The sequence below is a fragment of the Euprymna scolopes genome, chromosome 24 (genome assembly GCF_053919585.1).
Source record: "Euprymna scolopes isolate OS-2025 chromosome 24, ASM5391958v1, whole genome shotgun sequence".
In the NCBI taxonomy this organism is placed as follows: domain Eukaryota; kingdom Metazoa; phylum Mollusca; class Cephalopoda; order Sepiida; family Sepiolidae; genus Euprymna; species Euprymna scolopes.
In genome coordinates this window covers 50,451,284-50,473,788 of record NC_136505.1, presented here as the reverse complement: position 1 = coordinate 50,473,788, position 22,505 = coordinate 50,451,284, and the positions used below count along the sequence as shown (strand labels likewise).

General features: G+C 33.0%; 1 protein-coding gene across 1 annotated transcript in view; it reads right to left on the bottom strand.

Annotated features, from left to right (window-relative positions):
• LOC145246702 (uncharacterized) overlaps window positions 1-22,505 on the bottom strand; it is a 329,042-nt gene that overhangs the window by 56,108 nt on the left and 250,429 nt on the right. Inside the window, exons 39-42 of the mRNA XM_080108431.1 lie at window positions 18,133-18,303; window positions 16,259-16,432; window positions 13,894-14,071; window positions 5,609-5,826 (exon numbers count right to left, since the gene is read on the bottom strand). Of these exons, the coding sequence (XP_079964557.1) occupies window positions 5,609-5,826; window positions 13,894-14,071; window positions 16,259-16,432; window positions 18,133-18,303 (741 nt within the window). The remainder of the gene's footprint in view (window positions 1-5,608; window positions 5,827-13,893; window positions 14,072-16,258; window positions 16,433-18,132; window positions 18,304-22,505) is intronic.

The window sequence follows — 22,505 nt, the reverse complement described above, 5'->3', positions numbered from 1 at the left end:
CTTATGGAACTCTAGCCTGCTTTCCAGCTGACTAACCTATGATCACTTTCAAGTCTAATGTAAACAAGTTTTTGTTGAGCTGCCTCCTTTATGATCCATTTCTACCCCCTTTCCACCACTGACTATTAGTATGACGTTGTCTCAATGACTACCATACAATCATTAGCCCTTATTCTCGAGTGGTTTTTGGGCCTTTATAAGTAGTGACTTCCATGCTAAAAAAACAAAAGAGAGTAAGAATGCCACTTCAAGGTGAACAATAGCCCAAAATAAAGCTATATGAATAAGTTCTGCTCAGAAAACAGCAATTTCCATCCTTTGTCAGATTGTGCATGCAATATAAGAACTAAATAACAATAAAAATGTAGCTAGTTTACAAGGCTTCCGAAACAAAACACAAAGTTCGCTTTCTGTTATTTAATGTCAACTGCTATATAAATATAAATACATTTTATATATGTTTGCATCTATATTTAAACTCCATTTATTGCGCGTTGTTACATCCTATAATTAAAATATACATTTTATAACTGACAGGAATGGTTTTAAAAAACGAACTCGTATGCGTGACAATAAGATTGTATGTGTACTTTCTGTTTGCAAAATATTTTTTTCATTCAGATTCAGAGTTGTTCTTTTCTATAGCCAAACACCGTAAGGCGTTAAAATATTTTTTTTTAAATCAGCGTGTTAGAATAAATTGTAAATAATGTATGAGGAAAACAAACTTTACTTTTTTTTTCCTGTAGGCACGTTTTTTATTTTGTTTTTGTTTTTTGTTTTTTTTCAGGAAATGTACAAAAGCAACAAAAAAAAAGATAGAGTTAGAAAATCTATGTCAGACAGAATTCCTAAATTCAAAGCAGACTTATGCAATACACACTCGCATGTAGAAAACAACCAAATATTGTTTGATTTTCTTTCTAAATGTAAAATCATTAGAAAACTAAGACTACTGATCCGGTTCCATTGTATTCTCCCTGTTCAAAATGGCGAATAATCCTGGCGTCGTTTTTTTGTTTCTTTGTTTATTTGTTTCATGTAAATGATACAGTAAAGAAGTTCATGCCAGCCATGACGGCAAATCGTCGATCATTTGGAAACTTTGCGACGTTCATAAAATAAGTCAAATGAAATAAAGATCGAATCAATCTCACTGATGCTTGAGAAAAATGACTTATAAATTGCATCAGTGTTTCTCTACATTAGATTATATGACTAACTGATATTTTTAAAGTTGAGCACGAGCTCAGATGATCGAACAAGTTTCAAAGTTTACAATATTCTTACAGAAATTTTGGTTGTAAACTTTACTCAGCTACAAAATGTAATGTTTTCTATCTCGAATACGTTTACTTACGTATTTATATATATATATATATATATATATATATAAATACATATATATATAGGAGAACCCCGGGATACGGCATTAAAATTAGTAACAAAATACAGTACAGTATATAATACACATGTATATTATCAAATAACATTATAAATAACACCGTAAGGTGGGGTAAATACGGTAACCAGGGACCGGAAAAACATCGTATTCCACAAAGTATCCTGAAAAATCGCAACCAGGGCCACCGTATCCCGAAGTTCTGCTATATATTTATATATATATGTCATCTTGTACACATGGTACTGAGCTCCTCTATGAAAGATCGCTCATCTAGAACACTTCAGAGATCATGAATTTCATTTCATATACTAAACACAAACACACACATTTATATATATATATATATATATATATATATATAACTACTTCATTTACTCACATAAATTTAATATACGAAAGTACAGATTTATGCGTAAACTTTAAGTATTTACTTCAAAAGTGCTCAATACGTAGGTAGAGCTAGTTAGTAATTTATAAAATATATATGGCGATTAAGCTACACTGAATATTCTGCGTTTCATCCACTATAGGATTTGTCAGGCTTATGCGCGAATTCTGTGGTTGTTTCTTGTTTTTATATATGTTGAGGATTTTTAGTTAGCCAATCAGCTTTCTAGTATCCACCGCGCCCCTTCCTATCAGCCAATGGGCATGCATTTTATCGAACAAAGGATCTGTTTTAGAACTAGGTTAGTGGTTTAAGGTAGACGGTTTCCTTTTTTCTTCTTTTTTATATATATATATAAATATACCTATGTGTGCACACATACATGCACATATATATACATATATATATATGTGTGTGTGTGATCGTTTAGGTATATTCATGTTTATTTAATTTATTTATTTGTTTGTTTCCTATTGTTATTGTTAGTTTTAAAGCTATTTTGTATCGTTATCCTAGAGTAAGTTTTATTTTGTGAACACAGTTGTTTGCTATTTTTCGTCTACAGTTTAATAGATTTTGGGGTTCTTTAAAGTACAGGATAGCAAATTTTTCATGGAGGCATAATTTACATGAGTCGTCTAAATGTCTGCACGTGGTAGCTTGTCTTATTATTTTCCATTCGACTACCGGCGAATGTCCGCTTTCTTTGAGTTCCCAGTATTTATTCGCTAGTGTTGTTTTTATACGGTGTTTTTTTATTTTTGAATGTACTTTTGTGGTCATAGTATCGGGTTTTGAAATCTAAGGAAGTCATGCCTACGTAATATTTCTTGTTATTCGGGTTTTCTTTCGCAAATATTGTTGCTTGATAAACTACGCTTTTTGTTAGACATTTATTTTGGACTGGGCAAAGTGTGCGGTGTCTACAGTTGCATTTATCTTGTTCGTTATTAGTATTTTTATTTATGGTATGGTTTTTCTTGTCCGGGGTTGGTTTGTTATTATTATTATTATTATTATTATTATTATTATTATTATTATTATTATTTCTGCTAGTGTTGTTTTTATTTCTGTCATGGTGTCTACTTTTTTATTGTTTATTTTGTTGTTGTTTACATTGTTTTCATTTAGTATTTTGTTATTATGTGCTTTAATTATCATCTCTAAATTTTCGCAAAAAAACAATAGAAGAAAAAGAACTATAATTTGGTATACGGTCCCATACAATCAAATGTTAAAAACAAAACTTGGCAAGAAATTTCTAGATCTTATTGAAAAACACTTTCCCGCAACCAACCCCTTACACAAAATCTTCAATAAAAATACCTTGAAGTTATCTTACAGTTGTTGTTTCATTTGTTGTTTCACCACTGGAAAATGTTGATCTGGAATAACTCTCTCTCTCTCTCTCTCTCTCTCTCTCTCTCTCTCTCTCTCTCTCTCTCTCTCTCTACATATATATATATATATATTCTCGTCTTGTATAAAATTATGTAGCTATTTTATGCAAGACCTCCTATATAGAACAATTCATCTTTCATGAATCCAATATATGACACACACATACATACGCATATATACTGCACTATCACGTTGACATACCGCTTCCCATTAGATCAGTAAGGTTAAGGAAAGTTGAGCCTTGTCAATACTTGTCAGGAATGCTGTATGTGCTCTCCACTTTCCTCAGTATTGTTTCTGGACTTCTACTTGCCACTGGACTGAAGCAGTGCCGATTTAGGAGAGGTGCGGTTTGAGATAGCGCAACGATTGTCTCAAGATTATACGCGCAGCTATCCTTACATGGAGTATTAAATGTTTTGGAGACTGAATGTGTGCATCAATCGATATATATATATATATATATATATATATATATATATATATATATATATATATATATATATATATATATATATATATATATATTCTAGCAAGTGTTATTAAATGCAACGGAGACACTTTGCTTTATGATTCTTTTTTTAATTTTTCGATTTTCCGTATAATCTTTTTTGTATCAAAATCAAAATATTAATAAAAGTTCCATAGTTGTTGCTGTCACGAGCGCTTTCGATTCGTCCACGAATCATCATCAGGTGTTGAAGTAAAAGTGCGGAGGAAAACTAAAATGTACAATAAACGCCGATAAGTTAAAATATATAGAATCGATGAAAAGTCGATTAAAAATATAGGTCGATTAAAAATTTGAGTGTTAAAATCCGCATGTTCATGAACACCGTTCACAAAATCCGTCTAATACGAACTACGCAAGACACATTAGAACTTTACTGCTTTTCTTGAATGCGATATCATTTATAGTGGGTTGAAGGGTTCTAATATACGACGCTTCAAGAATTGTTTAATTCTTTGATACTATTTTCATGTTGTATCATTTTTATGCTATCAACATTTGATAAAAGAACATAACTGTCCCCCCTCCAATCTTCGAAAGGTCCTCGTTTTGTACGCGTAAGCTTTGATATATCGTTTAATTAACAAAGAAAGATACGGTGTAACTAAACGGTAGAAAGAAAATAGAAAAATGCAGATAAAGAAATAACAGTAATTAATTACAAATGTTTGCACACATCTTTTTATAAAGATTTGTAAACATGTTTTACGTATCATCGAAAACCCCTGTAAAAAGAATTGCATTAAGATTATTACATTTAAAGAGTTGAACCATATTAAAATAGATATTATTTGGATTCTTCAGACTACCGATATCATCGTGAGTGTTATGTTCACAACGTTTCGACCGATATGTATATTTTTAAACTCGAAAATCTTTCTGTTGAACTAAGGAATCTAAACGAGATTTCAAACGTAACCCTTTATTTGATCCACAAGGGGGTGTCGTGTTCTCGTTCCATCAGCTATGTATTAAATAAAGTGGTCTATTTGAAATTTCGTGCAGATTACCGAGATTCAAATAAAAATTATTCACTTCAGCAAGATACGCTTGAAGAAAGCTTGTAATTATACCAGTTTAAAGATTGTGAAAATAGCACTAAATATAAGAACAGGAGGTCGAAGAATCTAATTAATACGAATAACCAATCCTTCCATCGAAAAACTTCAGAAGCTTAACGCATAAATTGCCATAAACATTGTAAAAATATGCGATTGTATAATTGTTAGAGAATGGAGAGAGAGAGAAAGAGAGAGGGGAGGGAGAGTGTGAATTACAGTGTAGACAGGAAGTTAAGATCAGCTGATTAGATTGCGTGTGAGTCATGTGATCAGGTTAGCTGAATCGTTGAGATTTGGTTGCGACTTGGACGACAGCGGACGGCTTTGCCATGTTCTCCTTCCCTTCGCTGGGGGTGGGGAATGAACGCTGACGTGGTAGAAATAAGACCTAGAAGAAGAAACCACAGGCCAAATTCACTTTCCCCCTTCTGCAAGACATATGGAAAAGTGAAATAAACTATAGAACCAATTTCTTGTCTTGGTGTGAAATAAATCTTCGTCCCCAAAAACAGGTATCAAGTCTCCCTCCCAGACGAGAATTTCCAGATGGACCAACAAAATGGCAGAAGGTATGTTCAAATGACATGTCACACACATATTCACACTTAACAGCATATGAACATATGTAATAGAAAGACCACTAGACAGATCACACACACGACATTAACTCTGATAAAATAATCAAACACTCAATCTTTTATAAATAGACAATATATCATCTCCATTCCAATTTCAACCAATATACAACAAACGTCCATTTTATGACAACGTAACATAATTCGTACACAAAAATAAAGCAATGTGAATAACTGTAGAAATAAATTACTAAGATTCATTCTTACTGGATAATGAGTGTCGTTATGTGTGCATCCGCATTCGTCTGCTTTGATGCACTCTTTATCTTGCATGACGTAACCATCACGACAAAAGCAACCTTCAGTCTCGCTGTCAGGACCGTCGATGTAGGCCTCCGCTATTTTTTTATTCATTTCCAAGCAGGTGCGTGAATCACGTAGATGTCGACGCGCCCGATATTCCTGATTTCTGCCACATTTTACGGCTGCAATTGAAACGACATGCACAGATAATATTATCTCGAAAAAGATGTGTTTATATATCAGCTATCGCCTTTAATATATATGCATTTATTTATTAATATAATGTATTACGTTCCAATATATTGATAAAAAGATAAAATTAAATTAAAATTAATATTTTATCTGAAATAAATGTACGAGGGGCGTGCAATAAGTTATGCCCCTGACCCACTTCCCATCGCAGTAGAGCAACAAAACTTGGCACAGTTATTATTCTTTCTCTACATAGAAACCACCCAGAGTTTGATGCAGCTCTGGAGACCGTTTTTGAAGAACACCCCAGGTTGGTCCTTCAACCACGACGTGACTTCAGAAATCAAGACGGCATCATCTGGGAAACGCTTTCCTTTCAAAAACAACTTCATGGCTGGGAAGAGGTGAAAGTCAGAGGGTCAGGAGAGTAAGGGGGATGGAGGAGGATTCCATAACCACACGCCCGTGCTTCTGATCTGGCGACATGCGAGTTGTGGACCGGAGCGTTGTCCTGCAGGAGGAGTGTGCCTTTGCTAATCTTTCTCCGACTCTTGATTTTGATAGCTTCCCTTAATTTCCTCAAAAATGAAGCATAATAGGCTACTGTAATTGTGGTACCCTTTGCCATGAAATATGTCATCACTACTCAATCCTAGTCCCAGAAGACTGTGAGCATGGCCTTGCCAGCAGAGGGCTGCACCCTTGCCTTGTTTGCAGGTGGTGAGTTCAAGTGCTTCTACTGCATTGACTGGGCTTTGGTCTCTGGATCAAAGTGATGGACTCAGATTTCATCCTGTGTAATCAGTCTTTTGGAAAACTGACTCATCTTCTTGGCACAGCTCCAAATTCATCCTCGAGCACTCGACGCGTTCTCGCTTCTGGAATGGTGTGAGCAACCCGGGAATCAATCTGGCAGACACCTTATGCATATGCAAATTGTCATGAAGGATAGTTTCCTCAGACCCTCTATTAATCTTGACATCTTGTGCTATTTGGCGAATGGTAATGCGCTGATCTTCCAAAATTGCAGCCTCAACTTGACGGACAGATGCCTCATCAATGGCAGAAGGGCGGCGACCGGGTCTGGGAGCTGTTTCTACAGACTTCCGGTCATGTTTGAATTCACGATGTCAGCGTTTTGCAAGGTCATATGATGGGGCATTATGACCATAAGTTTCTTTCATTTCATCAAAAGTCTTCTGTAGTGTGCGTCTTTTCAAATACAAAAACCGGGTCACTGCTCGACATTCAACAGGCTCTATTCCACACCTGACTCAGTTCAAATTGCTGTTAAACAGAAACCACAATAACTTCAGAGCTGTAATTTGCCACATAACCCGTAGAGATATAAATCATTGCACATGCAAAATTTTAGCTAGATAAGACCACTGAAAGTGGATCAGGGGCATTACTTATTGCACGCCCCTCGTACTAACATCGAACCACTAGTAAATTCATGTAGGTTTTTAATATATATAGTCTAAAGAAGCTTTGAATTAAAAAAAATGCAAAAATAAAAATAAAGAATGCAGTTTAAATTCCCGGAATTAAAAAAATATTAACTTTAACCTATCGCAGACTTAGCATCTACATAATCCGACTTCTGAAAATGTTATAATGACAAAAGGGAATTACTTTATATAAGGATGTAGAAAAAAGGTCTTATCTAAAATTGTTAGATAGAAATAGACTTAGCACTTTCTTAAGCCGATTTCGCAAAAGTCTTCAATTTTAAAACAGAATTTAACTACATAAGGATGAAAAGAGAAAACCTTAACTAAAATTTTGTAAATAGAAAACGGGGATCATCAGCTGCTCACCATGTAGCTGTTTCTATATATATATATAATGTGTGTGTGCGTGTGTGTATGTGTGTGTGTTTGTGTATGTGTGTGTGTGTGGAAGGTGTATAACTTTGACTACCTAGCCTTCTATATGACTTATATTGTAGACGAGTTCAAATATGCGTGCATAATATATTTCTTTTTGAACATTTGCATCTACACATCTCTATCCGTCCCTCTATTTATATCTCTCTATCTCTCTTATGTCCAATCATTCTCCTGCTCCATCTGTCTTGTATACACGCCTTCAAAAATTTGATACATATAAATATTCATTGTTTTAGCTCGTTTCGATTCAGGGTATACCACTTGCTAAATTAAATACGCTACCATTAATCTGCAATTGTATTGAATACTTTTCAGTTCAGGATATATCATGTGTGTTATTGAACATATTTTGATTGAGCATATACCACTTCCCGAATCTAATACTGTTTTTGTTTGATTTATTTACCAATAAAAATGTAATTGTCAATTTCTTGAACGTCTTATAAAATTACTCACTTTAAAAATGATTACCAGTTGGTTAGATTTTGTAACAAAGTTACATACTAAAAAAATAGTACTGGGGTTTTCCGAGTATAGTACCCCAATACAGCCCTATCTGATGTGTTATTAGGAAATCCCCGTTAATTAATATATTTAATGCATGTTCATTATTTTTAATAGAAAAGGGATCTCTTCTGAATTTATTTCTTACGATTTTACATTTTTGTGATCAAAGTATTTGTCTTATAAAATAAAACTAATTTAAATTCGCTTTTACTAAATAATTGTTTTTTACAAAATTTATTTACAACATTTGAAAAGTGTATTGATATAATTGGATAATGTTGCATTTTTCTTCGAATGTTATCTATTCAATGCTATTTATTTCTTTTGTCAAGAAATTAAAAGCAATATAATAATCGTTTTTTATAATAACAAAATTTATAAATATTAAAAAAAACATTTAACGGCAATAAAATTGCAATTACATTTTTATTACTGCATAAGACATATTTGATTGAGTTGAAATTAAAATAGTTTATATTTAAATTCTATATCTATCTAGTTGTCAATATTTTTCGATAAAATAATTTTCTGATTGATCATTTTGTTGAGCATTTTTCTGTAGAGGCAGACATCTTTCTCCAAAAAAAATACCTAACTCTTTAAAGTTATATTTATTAACAACATTTGCAACAACAAAAGCAATACTGTTTTATTTATCAAATAATAAAACATGTTACGAATTACATAAAAGTATCACATAATGCAATATTTACAAAAAATATGAATTTAAAATGATAATGATTTATAGCAGTGCCATTCTTTCATTGATCAATTTCAGATTCAAATTATTTTGAGCATCTCAATTGTCAAATTTTGATTTGAATCATTATAGTATTATATAATCATGTCGAATAACGATTATGTTTGTTTATAAGTCTGTTCGTACAATGAGAAACTGGGCACCTTGACAGAGCAAGGAGGAAGTGGTGGCAAATTAACTATGTCTCTTTTGTCCCTCAATCTACTTTATTCTTCTCATGCATTTTTGTCACAAATGGCCAATTTATGAGAGTCAAAGTAAATCAAATAGACATTGCACAGTTCCTAGCACGTAACAAAGCTACATAGGTCATTCTGTCTGAAATGACATCAGATCCTAAGGCAACAATGATGCAATCGACTGAAATGTCTTATTTTGTGGGCAATAAAGCATAGCTGAGTGACTAAGATATTTGAGATCTAGTTAGAAAGAGTCCATGAGCAAGCTCGTAGCCAGCGTAAATAAATTCAACATGGCTCCTTGATCCATATGAATAAATGTTACAATCATAGTAACAGCTTTTCCATTTTTCATTCGTATTTCAGGAACAGTAGTCACCGCAAGTGAATTTAGCGTGGACACAACATTTTGTTCGTCTCGCAGTTCTTTGCTCGACTAAATCACAAGTAAACTTAGCTTTGACACAACATTTTGCTGAGACACGACTAATATGCTATCGTGATGAAGTGACTTTGGTTTAAACTAATTACAATGCAGTGATATCGTTTGTTAAAATAATTTCCGTACTTGTGCAGAATTTCAATCATATTTCGCTCGGGTTTGACTGTAATCCGTCGTAAGACGCCGATCAGCCTATCAATGCGCGACAAAGGAGCAGACGATCTTTCGGGAAAATATTGCAAGAAAAAAGCAATAAATTAAGTAAACAACACACCCTTAAACGACCGTTCCTAACAACTTGATACAAGGTGAATATCCCCACCTTGGATTAACAGTTGTAGATGCCGGAAAATGTTTTATCTTGCCAAACAAAACGATTAGTCGCTGCAGAGAAAAATTGCGTCTCTTGTGGCGAGAGCTGCATCATCGCCAAAAGACGATTCGTTAAGAATGGATGTGGCTGAAGGTGTAACAAGAGCAAATGCCGGCAATGGATGCCGATAAGGATTGGCATATTTTTCCAGCATGCGAAACTGAAACTGTCAACAGTTACCTTTTTGGGTTTATATGGAGACAGAAATTTGGTAATAATCCTTTTATCTCCATCTTAGAAGATATATGGGAAAGATACCCGGTTGGCGAAGTTTCTTCCACACCCACTGCCTCTTCTCAAAGCACTTTTTTTACATGGAAGTCACCACTTATCAAGGTCCGGAAGCCACTCGGGTATAAGGCTATTGCGTGTACAGTAATCAATGGGATAGTATCGTAGTAATCGTTTATATTGGAGATTTGATAAACTGTCTTACTTAAGGGGGAGGTTCATCAGGAATTTGTTTATGTCGGACTTGAATACATCGTCAGATGCTATCGTAGAAAAGTCTACCTAATCCTAAGAGAATATCCCGGCTATCTTATTTTAATTTAATTTTAAACAAAACGGTTGTCTAGCCACACCCTACAGAAAAAAAAAGTATTTATGAAAAGAAAAACTTAACAAAAAGGTTTACTTTATATTCGTTACAAAAAAAAATAAAAAATGCAAAAAATAATACATGAAAAACTTGAAAAAATTATTTTTTGAAACTTTTGTTAAAAATATATGAAAAGCACAAAAAATCGCTATCTTATTATTTGTGTTCAATTTTGTTTGAAAAAAAAATGGTCGCAAAAATACAACATGTTTATGTTTTCACTTACAAAAATTGTTACAAGAATAAAACTGAAATTGTTACGGTAGGTTGTTTATTCTTTTTTTATTTTTGTTATATATTTTGCTTGTTATTTTGTGATATTTAAATGTTTTCTTTCGAATTTTCCTTGAGTGGCATTGTTATGCTTTGATAATCGGGGACGCTCTGTGAAAGCCGGCGGTTTGCGTAATGTTCCGAGCAAAGCTGAATGGCCAGTTAGTTACGGCTAGTTCAGATTCTGCAGAAGTTCCATAATTTCTAACAAGTTTCAAGTTTATAAATTATTCGAACTGTTATTGTCACTGTGTTTGTTGTAATCTCACCTTTGCAGTGATGTAACATCCGGCGTTAGTTGAGTGTGTCTTAAGGATATTTATTTTAATTGGAGAACTTATAGTTAGTTAAATCCGAATAATCGAATTGATTCAAATGATTAATGCTTATCTCAAATAATCTGGAACTTACTAAAGATATTTTTGTGTTTTTGTCGATTAATTTATGCATGCACATATATATATATATATATATATATATATATATATATATATATATAAACAAGAGTCTTATGAAACTAGATAGAAAAACACAGTTTACTCTCTCCAGATTCTGGCGAAGTTTCAAACTCGCGACTTTCTGCGTGTGTAAGCAGACGTGATAACCAATATCCTACGAAAAATTTAACGAGTGTCCTATGTTGTATATACAACTATTGAATCCTAATAATCGAATTGTTTCCAATCAGTAATACTCATTTTTAATATTCTAGAACTTTATAGAGATATTTCTTTTGTGTTTTTCGCGATTAATTTACGGATGTATATGTATGTATATGAAAATGAACGTTATGAAACTGAATATGAAAATCAAATTTAATCTTTTTAGTTTCCGAGGAGTTTCAAACTCGTGACCTGTTGCGTGTTAAGCAGATTTGATAACCACTACACTACGAACCCTTAACGACTACCTAGTATTGTATATACAATTATTATTATTGTTGCATCTTTAACGTAATAAACTTTTACATGCTCGGAAAAATCTTATGAATACAAAATTGCAAAAATAATTACTTTTTAAAAGATTGATAGTGGATCCAAATATATAAAATAATATCTTAAATGAAGCAAAAAGAAAACATGAGGAGTATTATTATCACTATTCTAAAAGAATTCATTAAATATTTTGTTGGCAAATTTTAAATTTGCTTTTTATATAGTATACTTGAAGCTTCATTCATTATGGAGTAGTAGTCATCGCAAGTGTACTTAGCTTCAACACAATATTTTGATGAGTCTCGCAGTTCCATGATCGACTAATGAATGCATAGACAAAAAATTTGTTTAAATGTGAGGAAACGCTAAACATTGCACTTACTAAATCTACCAAGCTCGTCCAAAATAATATACTTGATTAGGTCGGGAAATAATTCATTAACGTGCATACTAATATACTTAAGCAACGTGAGTCTGGTAAGTACTGAAATGAGTGACCATTTGGGAAATCAAGATGCTGCATGTGCTTTCCGCTTTTTCTCGGCATTTTTCCAGTCTAAGATTCAAGCAATGCCGATCCAGGAGAGGTGTTGCTGAGGACTGCGCACCACTCATAATTATACACGCAACTATGCTTACAGAGGATCTATTGTCTTTCGAGATTGAACGGAGGCTTCCACTTCATAATTTTCTACCAACATACGCCAGATTCACGTTTACACCAGTTCCTACCAGATCATCGAAGTTAAAAAAAATGCTGTCCTCAGTAGCAGATGGGTGACTATTTGTCAATAACAAACGATGTATACTTATGTAGGTTTTGCAATCTGTATACATATCCAATCATTTACAATGAATAAAAGATTGCAGTTTTTGCAGTGGAAGAGATCGAAATATGTCAATGTTCTTGTGCGCTTACTGGCATTAAATGATTAAACTTAAGTCAAGACTCTGCGTTACAAACATTAAGCAGAATCAATATTGGAAAACGAATAGCAAGATATTCTCGTGCACATTAAAATTCACAGAGACACTCGTACAACAAGAATCTAAATAATTCACACTAAAATGTTTAACGGGAATCATGATTAATTAGAACCATATTTCTTTTAGGTATGATACTTAGATGTGTTACACTATGTGATCAAGTATGAAGACGTAATAATCCGTGCAGATATACCCAAATATGTAAATATACCGAAGTGACTTTACAACGTCAGTATTTCGAGCAGAAAAGTCGATGAAAGATATATTTTATTCTCTTAGGGCTAAGATTAAGTACTCAGATTGAACATCTACTTTAACAGACACAAAGGAATTGGGTATTTTACTCTAGAGGAATAAAACAGAAAGATTTACGTGTTTAAGTAATGAAAAAAACACAAATAAAAATAAATATGTAAATAGTATTGATAGAGAAATGCAATGTATGTTTTTGGTTATCCTATGTCACTTTTGGTAAGGACTTATTCACGACTGATAAACAGTTTTTGCCTTATTTGAAGTAAAACTTCGTGAACTATTTTATTGTTGCGTATTGAACTCCGTTCTGATTCGGTTAGTACTGAACACAAAATCAAGTTAGTAGGGCTGAGTAATTCGCGTATTTAAAAAAGTCCATCCAGAAACGATCTATTGCGTCCATGCAAAATTAAAACAAATTCTGTATGTCAGGAATAGCTTTTGTGTGTGTGTGTTTTTATCGATGTTTTCTCATCAAGTTTAACAAGGTATACATCTAAGTACACGTACCTAATATGACACCTACTCTAGCAACAAAGGAGTTTCATTTAGCAAATTATTTTAGGTTCTTTTATTACCCAAGGACTCATCACGTCTTTTCCTGCATCTGAACTTAGCATTTCTTTGCATCAATATCGATATAAATATTTATTTATAGGTAGCAATTATAGCTAATTAATTTCTTCAACTTGGAGTATTCTTACTAATGACTGTCTCTATGAAGCTTTACTATATGGGTAGTATACTTAAATATGATTTCGGCGATTTAAATTTTATATATTATTTTATATTATCAGATGTCCACTGGTTTCCAGAAAAATTGAAATATTGTTAATCTCAGGTTTCTACTCACGACAATAAGTTCTCCAAGAGTAGGTGTTCAGTTTCATGTTGACTTGACATTCATTCAATAAAACGTTGGCAAAATGGCAGATCCCGTTAGATGAATTTGTCGAAATGTGACACAGATCATAGACACAGCTGTACTGGTACTGTTTGCGCATTTGTGGTTCCATTTCATCAAAGCAGTCCTGAAATGATAAAAGCAGATGTTAACATAGATTAGGTGGTGATACCCAGTTAGAGAACCCTGTTACACAATACAGAATATGTCATATGTCCCATAATTTATCAGCAAATAAGAATAACGCGCGACATATGAGTATAACGTTAAAGTATCCCTTTATTTGTTTGTGTATTCCTGCGTAGAGTTGATATTTTCAATTTCCTCGCTCAACTTCTTCAAATACAGAAAGGGGGTGCTTTTGATTCAACATTCCGGTATCAGATCGTTAGTTTATTACACATTTGTTTTCTGCTACCTTCGCATATGTATGATTTGAAATGTGTTCTCCTAGTTTATTACCATAAAAGAATCAAAGTTTCGGTTCCATTGTTTAATGTTTACTTTCTCTAAACAAAATCCAGCATTCAGACTAATCGATAAACCCACATATTAAAAAAAAAATGCATTTTCGTTTTAAAAATTCGTATTATAAAAATTTTGGTTTATCAATGAATTAAAAAATACGATTATGTATACATGATTTATTTGATTCTTTATTCAATTTACAAACATTACTTACCTCACGAAATTCACGAATGTTGAATATGAATCACTTATTCCATGATTTAATTAGACTTGATTTTCGTCTATTGACTTGCCTGTCGGCCATATTTAATTCAAAGAGTAAAACTTGTTCGAAAACAAGCTACATTGTGCAACAAATACACTTACATAGTTTATTTTATTCATCATCTTTACAGGATGTTAGACAGAAGGTCAGGGATGAGTTTGATGAAAGTGTTTCTGTGGACTGAACTGGATTTGAAGTTGTCAAACACGGAATTTTTAGTCCGTGTCCTTAACAAATTGGCCATTGAATCAGTGAAATGTGAACGTTTTTAAATATATTTAGATCATTTGTAAACAAGTCTGCTGACCACACAGCTTTTTATAGTAGACATCCGATGTACACGGATGATGGAAACCTGCAAATGACGAAGTTAAGCTTCTCTTCATTGACCCCTAACGCTAATAATTTTAGTTTTATCTCAGGTAAAATGAATATTTCATAAAAATCAGTTGTCCCATGAAAGTAAATTGCAGTACATATGAGAGCGATTGTACAAGCAAAATATATGAGTTGAAGAAAACCAAGGAAAATTAAATTCAAACTTGAAAAACAAAGAAATTGTCATGAAACTTTTTCAGACGCAACATCGTTATTCAGCTAAAGTGATTACTTGTGGTTGGTGACACATGACGTCACAACCATGCAAAAGGGCTAAGAGAACCATGTGACGTCACTAACAAGCATGCAACGTAATCATGCGGTTAATAACACTTCTTACATTAGATCTACTGCCGTTTGTGCGGATCGTAAAATAGGTTCGTTATCGTTCTAAACATTTTTTAACAATTGAGGTTAATCTTTCTGGTTATACAGATCGGATATGTATAGATTACTGTTTGGATTGGTGAATATCTTCCATTTAGGGATTCTTGATCAAGTGCGGAAACTTATCTGTAATTTGATTCGCTCAACACTTTATTCTTCTTTACAACTTTTTTTATAGTCTGTGTTGTTTTTATGCATACTATTATGTCATATACTCTTCAGAATAATATATTCTATTACCTGTTTTCTTTGTTTCAGTTCTTTTGGTTCTTTATTCAAATTGTCTCTATTAATTCGTTTTTTAGTTCCTCATTGTAATAAATTTTCTACTTGAAGTAACTTATTTCCAATGCTGCAAGCTGTAAAACTCCTCTTTTTGTTGACTTTTTTCCTCCCATATAGATATTGTCTTTTCAATTCTAAGGTCATCCGCTATTATGGCAATAACCATATTATGTTCTTGTTAGCACCTTACATTACGTGCCTCCACGTCGTGTCTGGATTTATTTCCATAAAAAAAATCAACCTCATTATCCTTTTAATGTGGATAAGAAAAAAACAGTGTTGAATTAATTCTAATAATCATTGTAGTTTTGGTACTAGTGCAGAGAGTGATCGGGACGTAAATAATAACGTTATTATTTAAAAAGCTATTCTTAACATGGGGAGGGGGGGTGTTTTGTGCCTATTGTATACTTCAAACTTACAATTGAATAAAAAAAAACACATCATAAAACTTTAATTAAACTTGGAAATACGATTTAAAAAATAGCCCGGATCACTATCTGCACTAGCACCGTAGTTTTTATAACTTACCGCAAAATCTCGCTCCATTTTCCCACAAAAGTATTTGGCACGTTGCAAGCTTTCAGGATCGCATTGATCCGATGGAGGCGGGCTTTCACATTTTTCTTTACACTTCGATACATCAACGCCGTCTTTGTAGTTAGATACCAACCATGATTGACCAAAGGTTTCCACATTTTCAGTCTGGAATGACGAAAAGCAAATTCGTTAATATAGGTTTCAATAAAACAGTACCGAATCGAATAGGTCCCGCAGTATCAGTCCATCTTCACCGCCTGTATAAACTGGCTAAGCTGGTAGAACTTGTGTGCCCTCAACATAAGTACCCTGACTATTTCGATACGCAGGAAAGTTTAAGAGAGATAATAAAATCCGAAACCAATGCATATTCTCTCCTAGAACCCCTCATTGTTTAGGAACCAGAATGAATTATCCCACAAGTGAAAAGCAACAGATAAACGTTAGTACAAGGTGAACCAAAAGTCACTGACTCATTTTAATTTTAAATAACTCTTTTATTTTTATGCATTCTTTCATTTATTAATATTTTATTATTTTTTCAGATCCTGGAAATTAATTATGGAAAAATTCAGTATCGTCCAACATACAAAAATTGCGCAATTTTACTATCAAACTCAAGGCTCAATAATTCAAACCGAAAGAGCCTATTGAAGACATTTCAATGTGAAAGATGCACCTGTTGTGGGTATATCTAAAGGAAAAGGTTTTTGTAAACTATCCCCAATCTTTGATAGAGCTAAAGGAAAACATCTTTAGAGAAATAAGAGAAATAAGGCCAGAAACTTTGAAGTAGTAAACAAAAGTCATTTGCAGGATGTTATTTTTTCACATTTAACAATACAAGTTTTTCAAGCTTACTAAGGTAAAGTGAAGTGTATCGCCTTCATTTTATGATACGATAATTTCATGCGTATGACTGTTAAACTAAAAAAAAATTATTTAAAATCAAAATTGGTCAGTGACTTTTGGCCCACTCTGTAGGTAGATGTACGCTTTGAAATAGTGTGTATTCTCTAATGATTACCCGAAAGTATCTGGAGAGTGGAATGAAATACCCTACAAGTTAAAACAGCGTATAAATAATATCTTCTGTCGATCACTCGCTTCATTGCGAGTTTTCTACTCTTTTTTATAGCAAATATCATTCCATTTGAAACTGGGATTACGTAAGTATTAATCAGAAATTATTTTTTCTGGTATTTCGCATAGTGCATTGTACGGAAGACTGCAGGTGGAACTGTCAACGGCAACAGAGACCGGATGTACTCGTTGATGGGGTCACAGGTTAAAATCGTTGATATCCAGGTGTAGCGGAAGCCCGGGACTGATATATAAACAAGACAGTTAGCTTGTCAGGGCAGAAGGAGGAAACGGGAAGACACGCGCCTGAATTGTTGAGGACACCGCTCGCTTGTCTATCGACACCCCCCTCTGTCCTACGTCGCGCTAAGTTTCTTACTTACATGCAACCATTGAATTTAGTAGTTGCAGCATTTTGAAAAAAGGAATAAAGACATTTATTTTTCTACAAGTTGTTAGCGTCTGTTTTTAGCCGGAGAGCGCTTGGGGACGCATCAGGTATACACCGAAAAAAGTTGGCAAAATTTCCACTAAAGTAGAAGGGGAAGTCGATATGAGACAATTTTATTTAATAAAAATGGAAGAAAAATTTCAAGTTGTCTCATAATTGTGTAAATATAAAGAGAGTATAATAAGAAATTGATTATATGTATTAAAGTAAACGATGTAAATTTAAACGATATATGGCATGAGATGTACTAAGAAAAGGAAAGTAAGAGAAAATGATTCAAGATTATTGTTTTTGTTTATGAATTTAATAGATAGAAAAAAGTCTTCCTTACCAACGGACCCTTGACATCACACGCCTCTCCAATCGTCCAATCGTCCGCCGGGTTATGGTTGAATACACCGCAGATGCCACAGGTTTTGTTCGTATAAGAACTCGGTATTTTCACTTCCACCAGAGAGACGCCGTCCCATGAGACTTTCAGGCCAAAACTGGTTATCAATTCCTATCAAAGATATGTATTTGATTTCTCAAAAAAAACATAACAAATCAAAAAGAAATTCTTCTATTAGAAAACTTATACTATACACAGCAAAATTCCACGTATTTAGTCGCATGTTGTTGTTGTTGAAGCTTATGCACAGGTACAATTCCAAGAAAAATGAACACAAATCCAACCGTGCTGTCGGTCACTCTTATTCTACAAAATCTGAAGTGAACTGTTTTATGCATGGTGAAGTAATGCGTTTCCAAATAAATAAGTCGAAGGATTTAGCCACAATCATTTTATAGTGAAACGGCATCAGGTTTTATTATTTTAATGTTTCACTAACGATACCTATGGAAATTCCACATCTTTTATATGTAATATACTGTTTCTGTGCATTCTATGGATATTCAGAGTGAATAGACACCCTGCGATATTATTGTAGCCCTTTTTCTTAAAACTGTAAAAGTATTTATCTAAGTAAGCTGGTTAATGTAGTGTCAGAACATATCTAGTTATTAAGGTTTATCTCCAATATCCTTATATAAGTCTGTGATATATTTTCATCGTATAGACACCCGTCGTTAACGGTTGGTTGGTTGGTTGGTTGGTTGGTTGTTTTTGTTTTACGGCATATCAACCCTTTTCAGGTTATTTAATGCCGAATCTAGTGATTTTGAAGAACGATTTTTTAATAGAGTATATTTGTTTTGTTTTTTTTAAGTCGGTTTCTATTAAACCAATAGTTGGGATCCTAACAGGTACCTCCACTCCGGGTCAGAGAGGACCTAGGAGCAATGGCAATTAAAGGGTGGCTTCACACTCCCCAAAGCCCGTAAGCTGGGGCCTCACCATCGGATATAGTTTAAGGTCATATCCAGGACCGTCGTTAACGGAAACCCCACGGTATCTTTAATCTATCTTTAGACAAAACATATACTACCCTTAGATCCTAGCCAGAATATCAAGAAGGTATATTTTAGTTTCACATACGGCCCAAAAGCGACATCATTTTTTTTATTTATTTATTTTTTTTTTTTTTTTTTACATTGCGTCCTCGTTGATTGGAAGATCCTATCTATTAAAAAGAAGAATAGAAAGTGATAACTAGGGCTGTGACAACAGTATATTCTTTTCATTGTTTTGGCTCTTGAGTATATATCCGTTAATATCTTATATGTTTTTTATATAGACGGATGTTGTTCTCGGTTGATTAAGTGTGTCTAACCGTGTCGGATATATACGCGAGAGTCAAAAGAACGAAAAGAATATTCTGTTGTCAGAGCCTTATTGATAACATACTACGAACATTAAATTACTATCTAGATATACTACTTGATAACATACTACAAACATTAAATTACTATCTAGATATACTAATCGATAACATACTACGAACATTAAATTACTATCTAGATATACTAATTGATAACATACTACGAACATTAAATTACTATCTAGATATACTAATTGATAACATACTACGAACATTAAATTACTATCTAGATATACTAATTGATAACATACTACGAACATTAAATTACTATCTAGATATACTAATTGATAGCATACTACGAACATGAAATTACTATCTAGATATACTAATTGATAACATACTACGAATATTAAATTACTATCTAGATATACTAATTGATAACATACTACGAACATTAAATTACTATCTAGATATACTAATTTTATGTTTGTAGTATGCTATCACCTTTTATCCTATTTTTAATAAATAAGATAACCCGATCGAATAATTTATGATCTGGAAGAATTGACACACATACGTGCTTTAAAGGTGTTACGGTATTAATATATAGATCATAAATGATGACTACTACTGATATACTTCCCCTTGTGATGTCACTAAAAAAGATAATTTCCGGCAATTTTATGGATTTTGAAAAGCTAAGCGGTTAGGATAAAAGTAAATAAAAATTCTGAAAAACACAAATTTCGAAGAAAAAGCAATATAAATTTAATGATATATGTATTTTTAACACGATTAAATTAATCAAACTCGTACTGCTAATAATGCATAAGTATTTAGTCAAATATTTAGATTTAGTTTAAATGATCAATATAAACATCTAATAAAATAAAAACAACATAATAATAAAGCTACGTTGTAGATATGTTTACACGCAGGACCCACACGTTGTAGCAGCTATTGAGGTAAAGGAGACCAAAACAAAGAATATCTCGAACTCACTTTTTCGTACAACAACGACATTTATTTCCTCATTCTTCTGCCACGCATAACTTCTGGTTACAGCTGTGACGTCTCTCGCGTGACCGTCTTGTCTAATGTTCTCTCTTCTTTTATAGTCATGTTCCTTACAGTGACATCATATCGCATTCCGTAAGCATTTGTATACGCGGACCTGCGCTCTGTTACAATAATGTGAACGTTTATAATACGCTTATTACTCATTCTATTAAAATTACTGTCAGTACTAGCTATGACGTGAAAACTTCTAAAGAATCTTTTTATAGACTTATTCTTGTTTTGACATGCTGTTATTTTTGGGTTGCCCGCACTGGGGGGTGAACCTTCAATCTCGATGAACTTAATTTTACAATTCTCAGTGTGTTGAGCTAGAAATACAATTACGAATTACTTAGGAGTTCTACTCGGTCATTGTTGACGGAAGAAGAGTATACTACTCCCGTTGAGATACCAAATCTTTTATTCACGTTAAAATATAAACAGTACAAAAAGCAATAAACAAAAAATTGGGGCACAAAGCCAACTCAAAGAAGGTGATGTTGGTTGCTCAATCTCGTCTTTTTGAGAACTTAAACAAAACATTTCTCTTGGCTAGCATCTTCTTTTACCATAATGCCGCGTTCATTAAATAAAGTCTATTCGAAAGACCGTGCAGATTCCCGTGTTCGGGTAAACTATTTCATTGTTCGACAGGCACGTCTCAGAGTTCGACAAAATACACCTTAAAAAGATCAGAGATTGCATCGAACGAAACGTTGTGAAAATAACACAAGATGAGAACAGTAGTCTGAAAGATTCAATAATTACAGATAATCAATCCTCATCTAAAACATTCAGAATCATAAAAACATATACGCAAATACACACACACGCACACACACATACATACATATATATATATATATATATATATATATATATATATATATATATATGAAATAAAATGACCATCCCTCTTGAAGACGCCCGCATAAATCGGGCGAAACGTTGAGTATTCAGGTCCTTCTACCTCCATTTTATTTCATATCGTTGGATTTAATCCAGCTCAACAATCATATATATACATATATATATATATATATATATATATATATATATATATATATATATATATATATATATATATATATATATATATATATATAAAAAACTTTGTTAAAATTCAAAGACTTACATTTTTTTATTTTTTTGTAACTTTTGTTTATTTCATCTTGGATTTCTTCATTACAGCCGTTTCGGTAATGGGATGGCAATTTTATGATTTTATGTGTTCAGAAAGGTATCTTGTTCTTGTCAATTCGTCAGATGTTATTTCCATTCGATGTTATCAACAAAAAGTTAATTTTAAACATGATAAACCTATATATATACATATATATATATATATATATATATATATATATACACGTCTGTATTCTGCCTATATATATATATATATATATATATATATAATTGATTAGTTTTTTTTGGAAAAAGAATTCCAGCAGAGTGCTCAATTAAAAGGAAAATCCAAATTTTAAGAGCGTACTTATATTTTGTGTACAGAAAGTTGTTAGTTGAGACAGGTCATTGGTACCGTCGGTTTCAAGCCCGATAATAAGGCCCGTTTAAGGTATCCTTATCAAGCTCTCTTCAGCCAATATTCGTCTATCTTATAACCGGAAGTGTGAAGTATATATACCTCGCGAATCCACGTTCAAATCTCGTTTTGTTTAATCCCCCCCTTTTTTTTTTTTTTTATCATCTGGAAGCATTGACACACGTACGTGCTTTAAAGGTGTTACGGTATTAATATATAGATCATAAATGATGACTACTACTGGTATACTTCCCCTTGTGATGTCACTAAAAAAGATAATTTCCGGCAATTTTATGGATTTTGAAAAGCTAAAAATAAAATGTTTAAATGTGAGGAGTGAAGCTTTGAAAAGTTGCATACATAGAAGGAAGGGGCTCCTAATAAATTGGATCAATGAAAAGAACA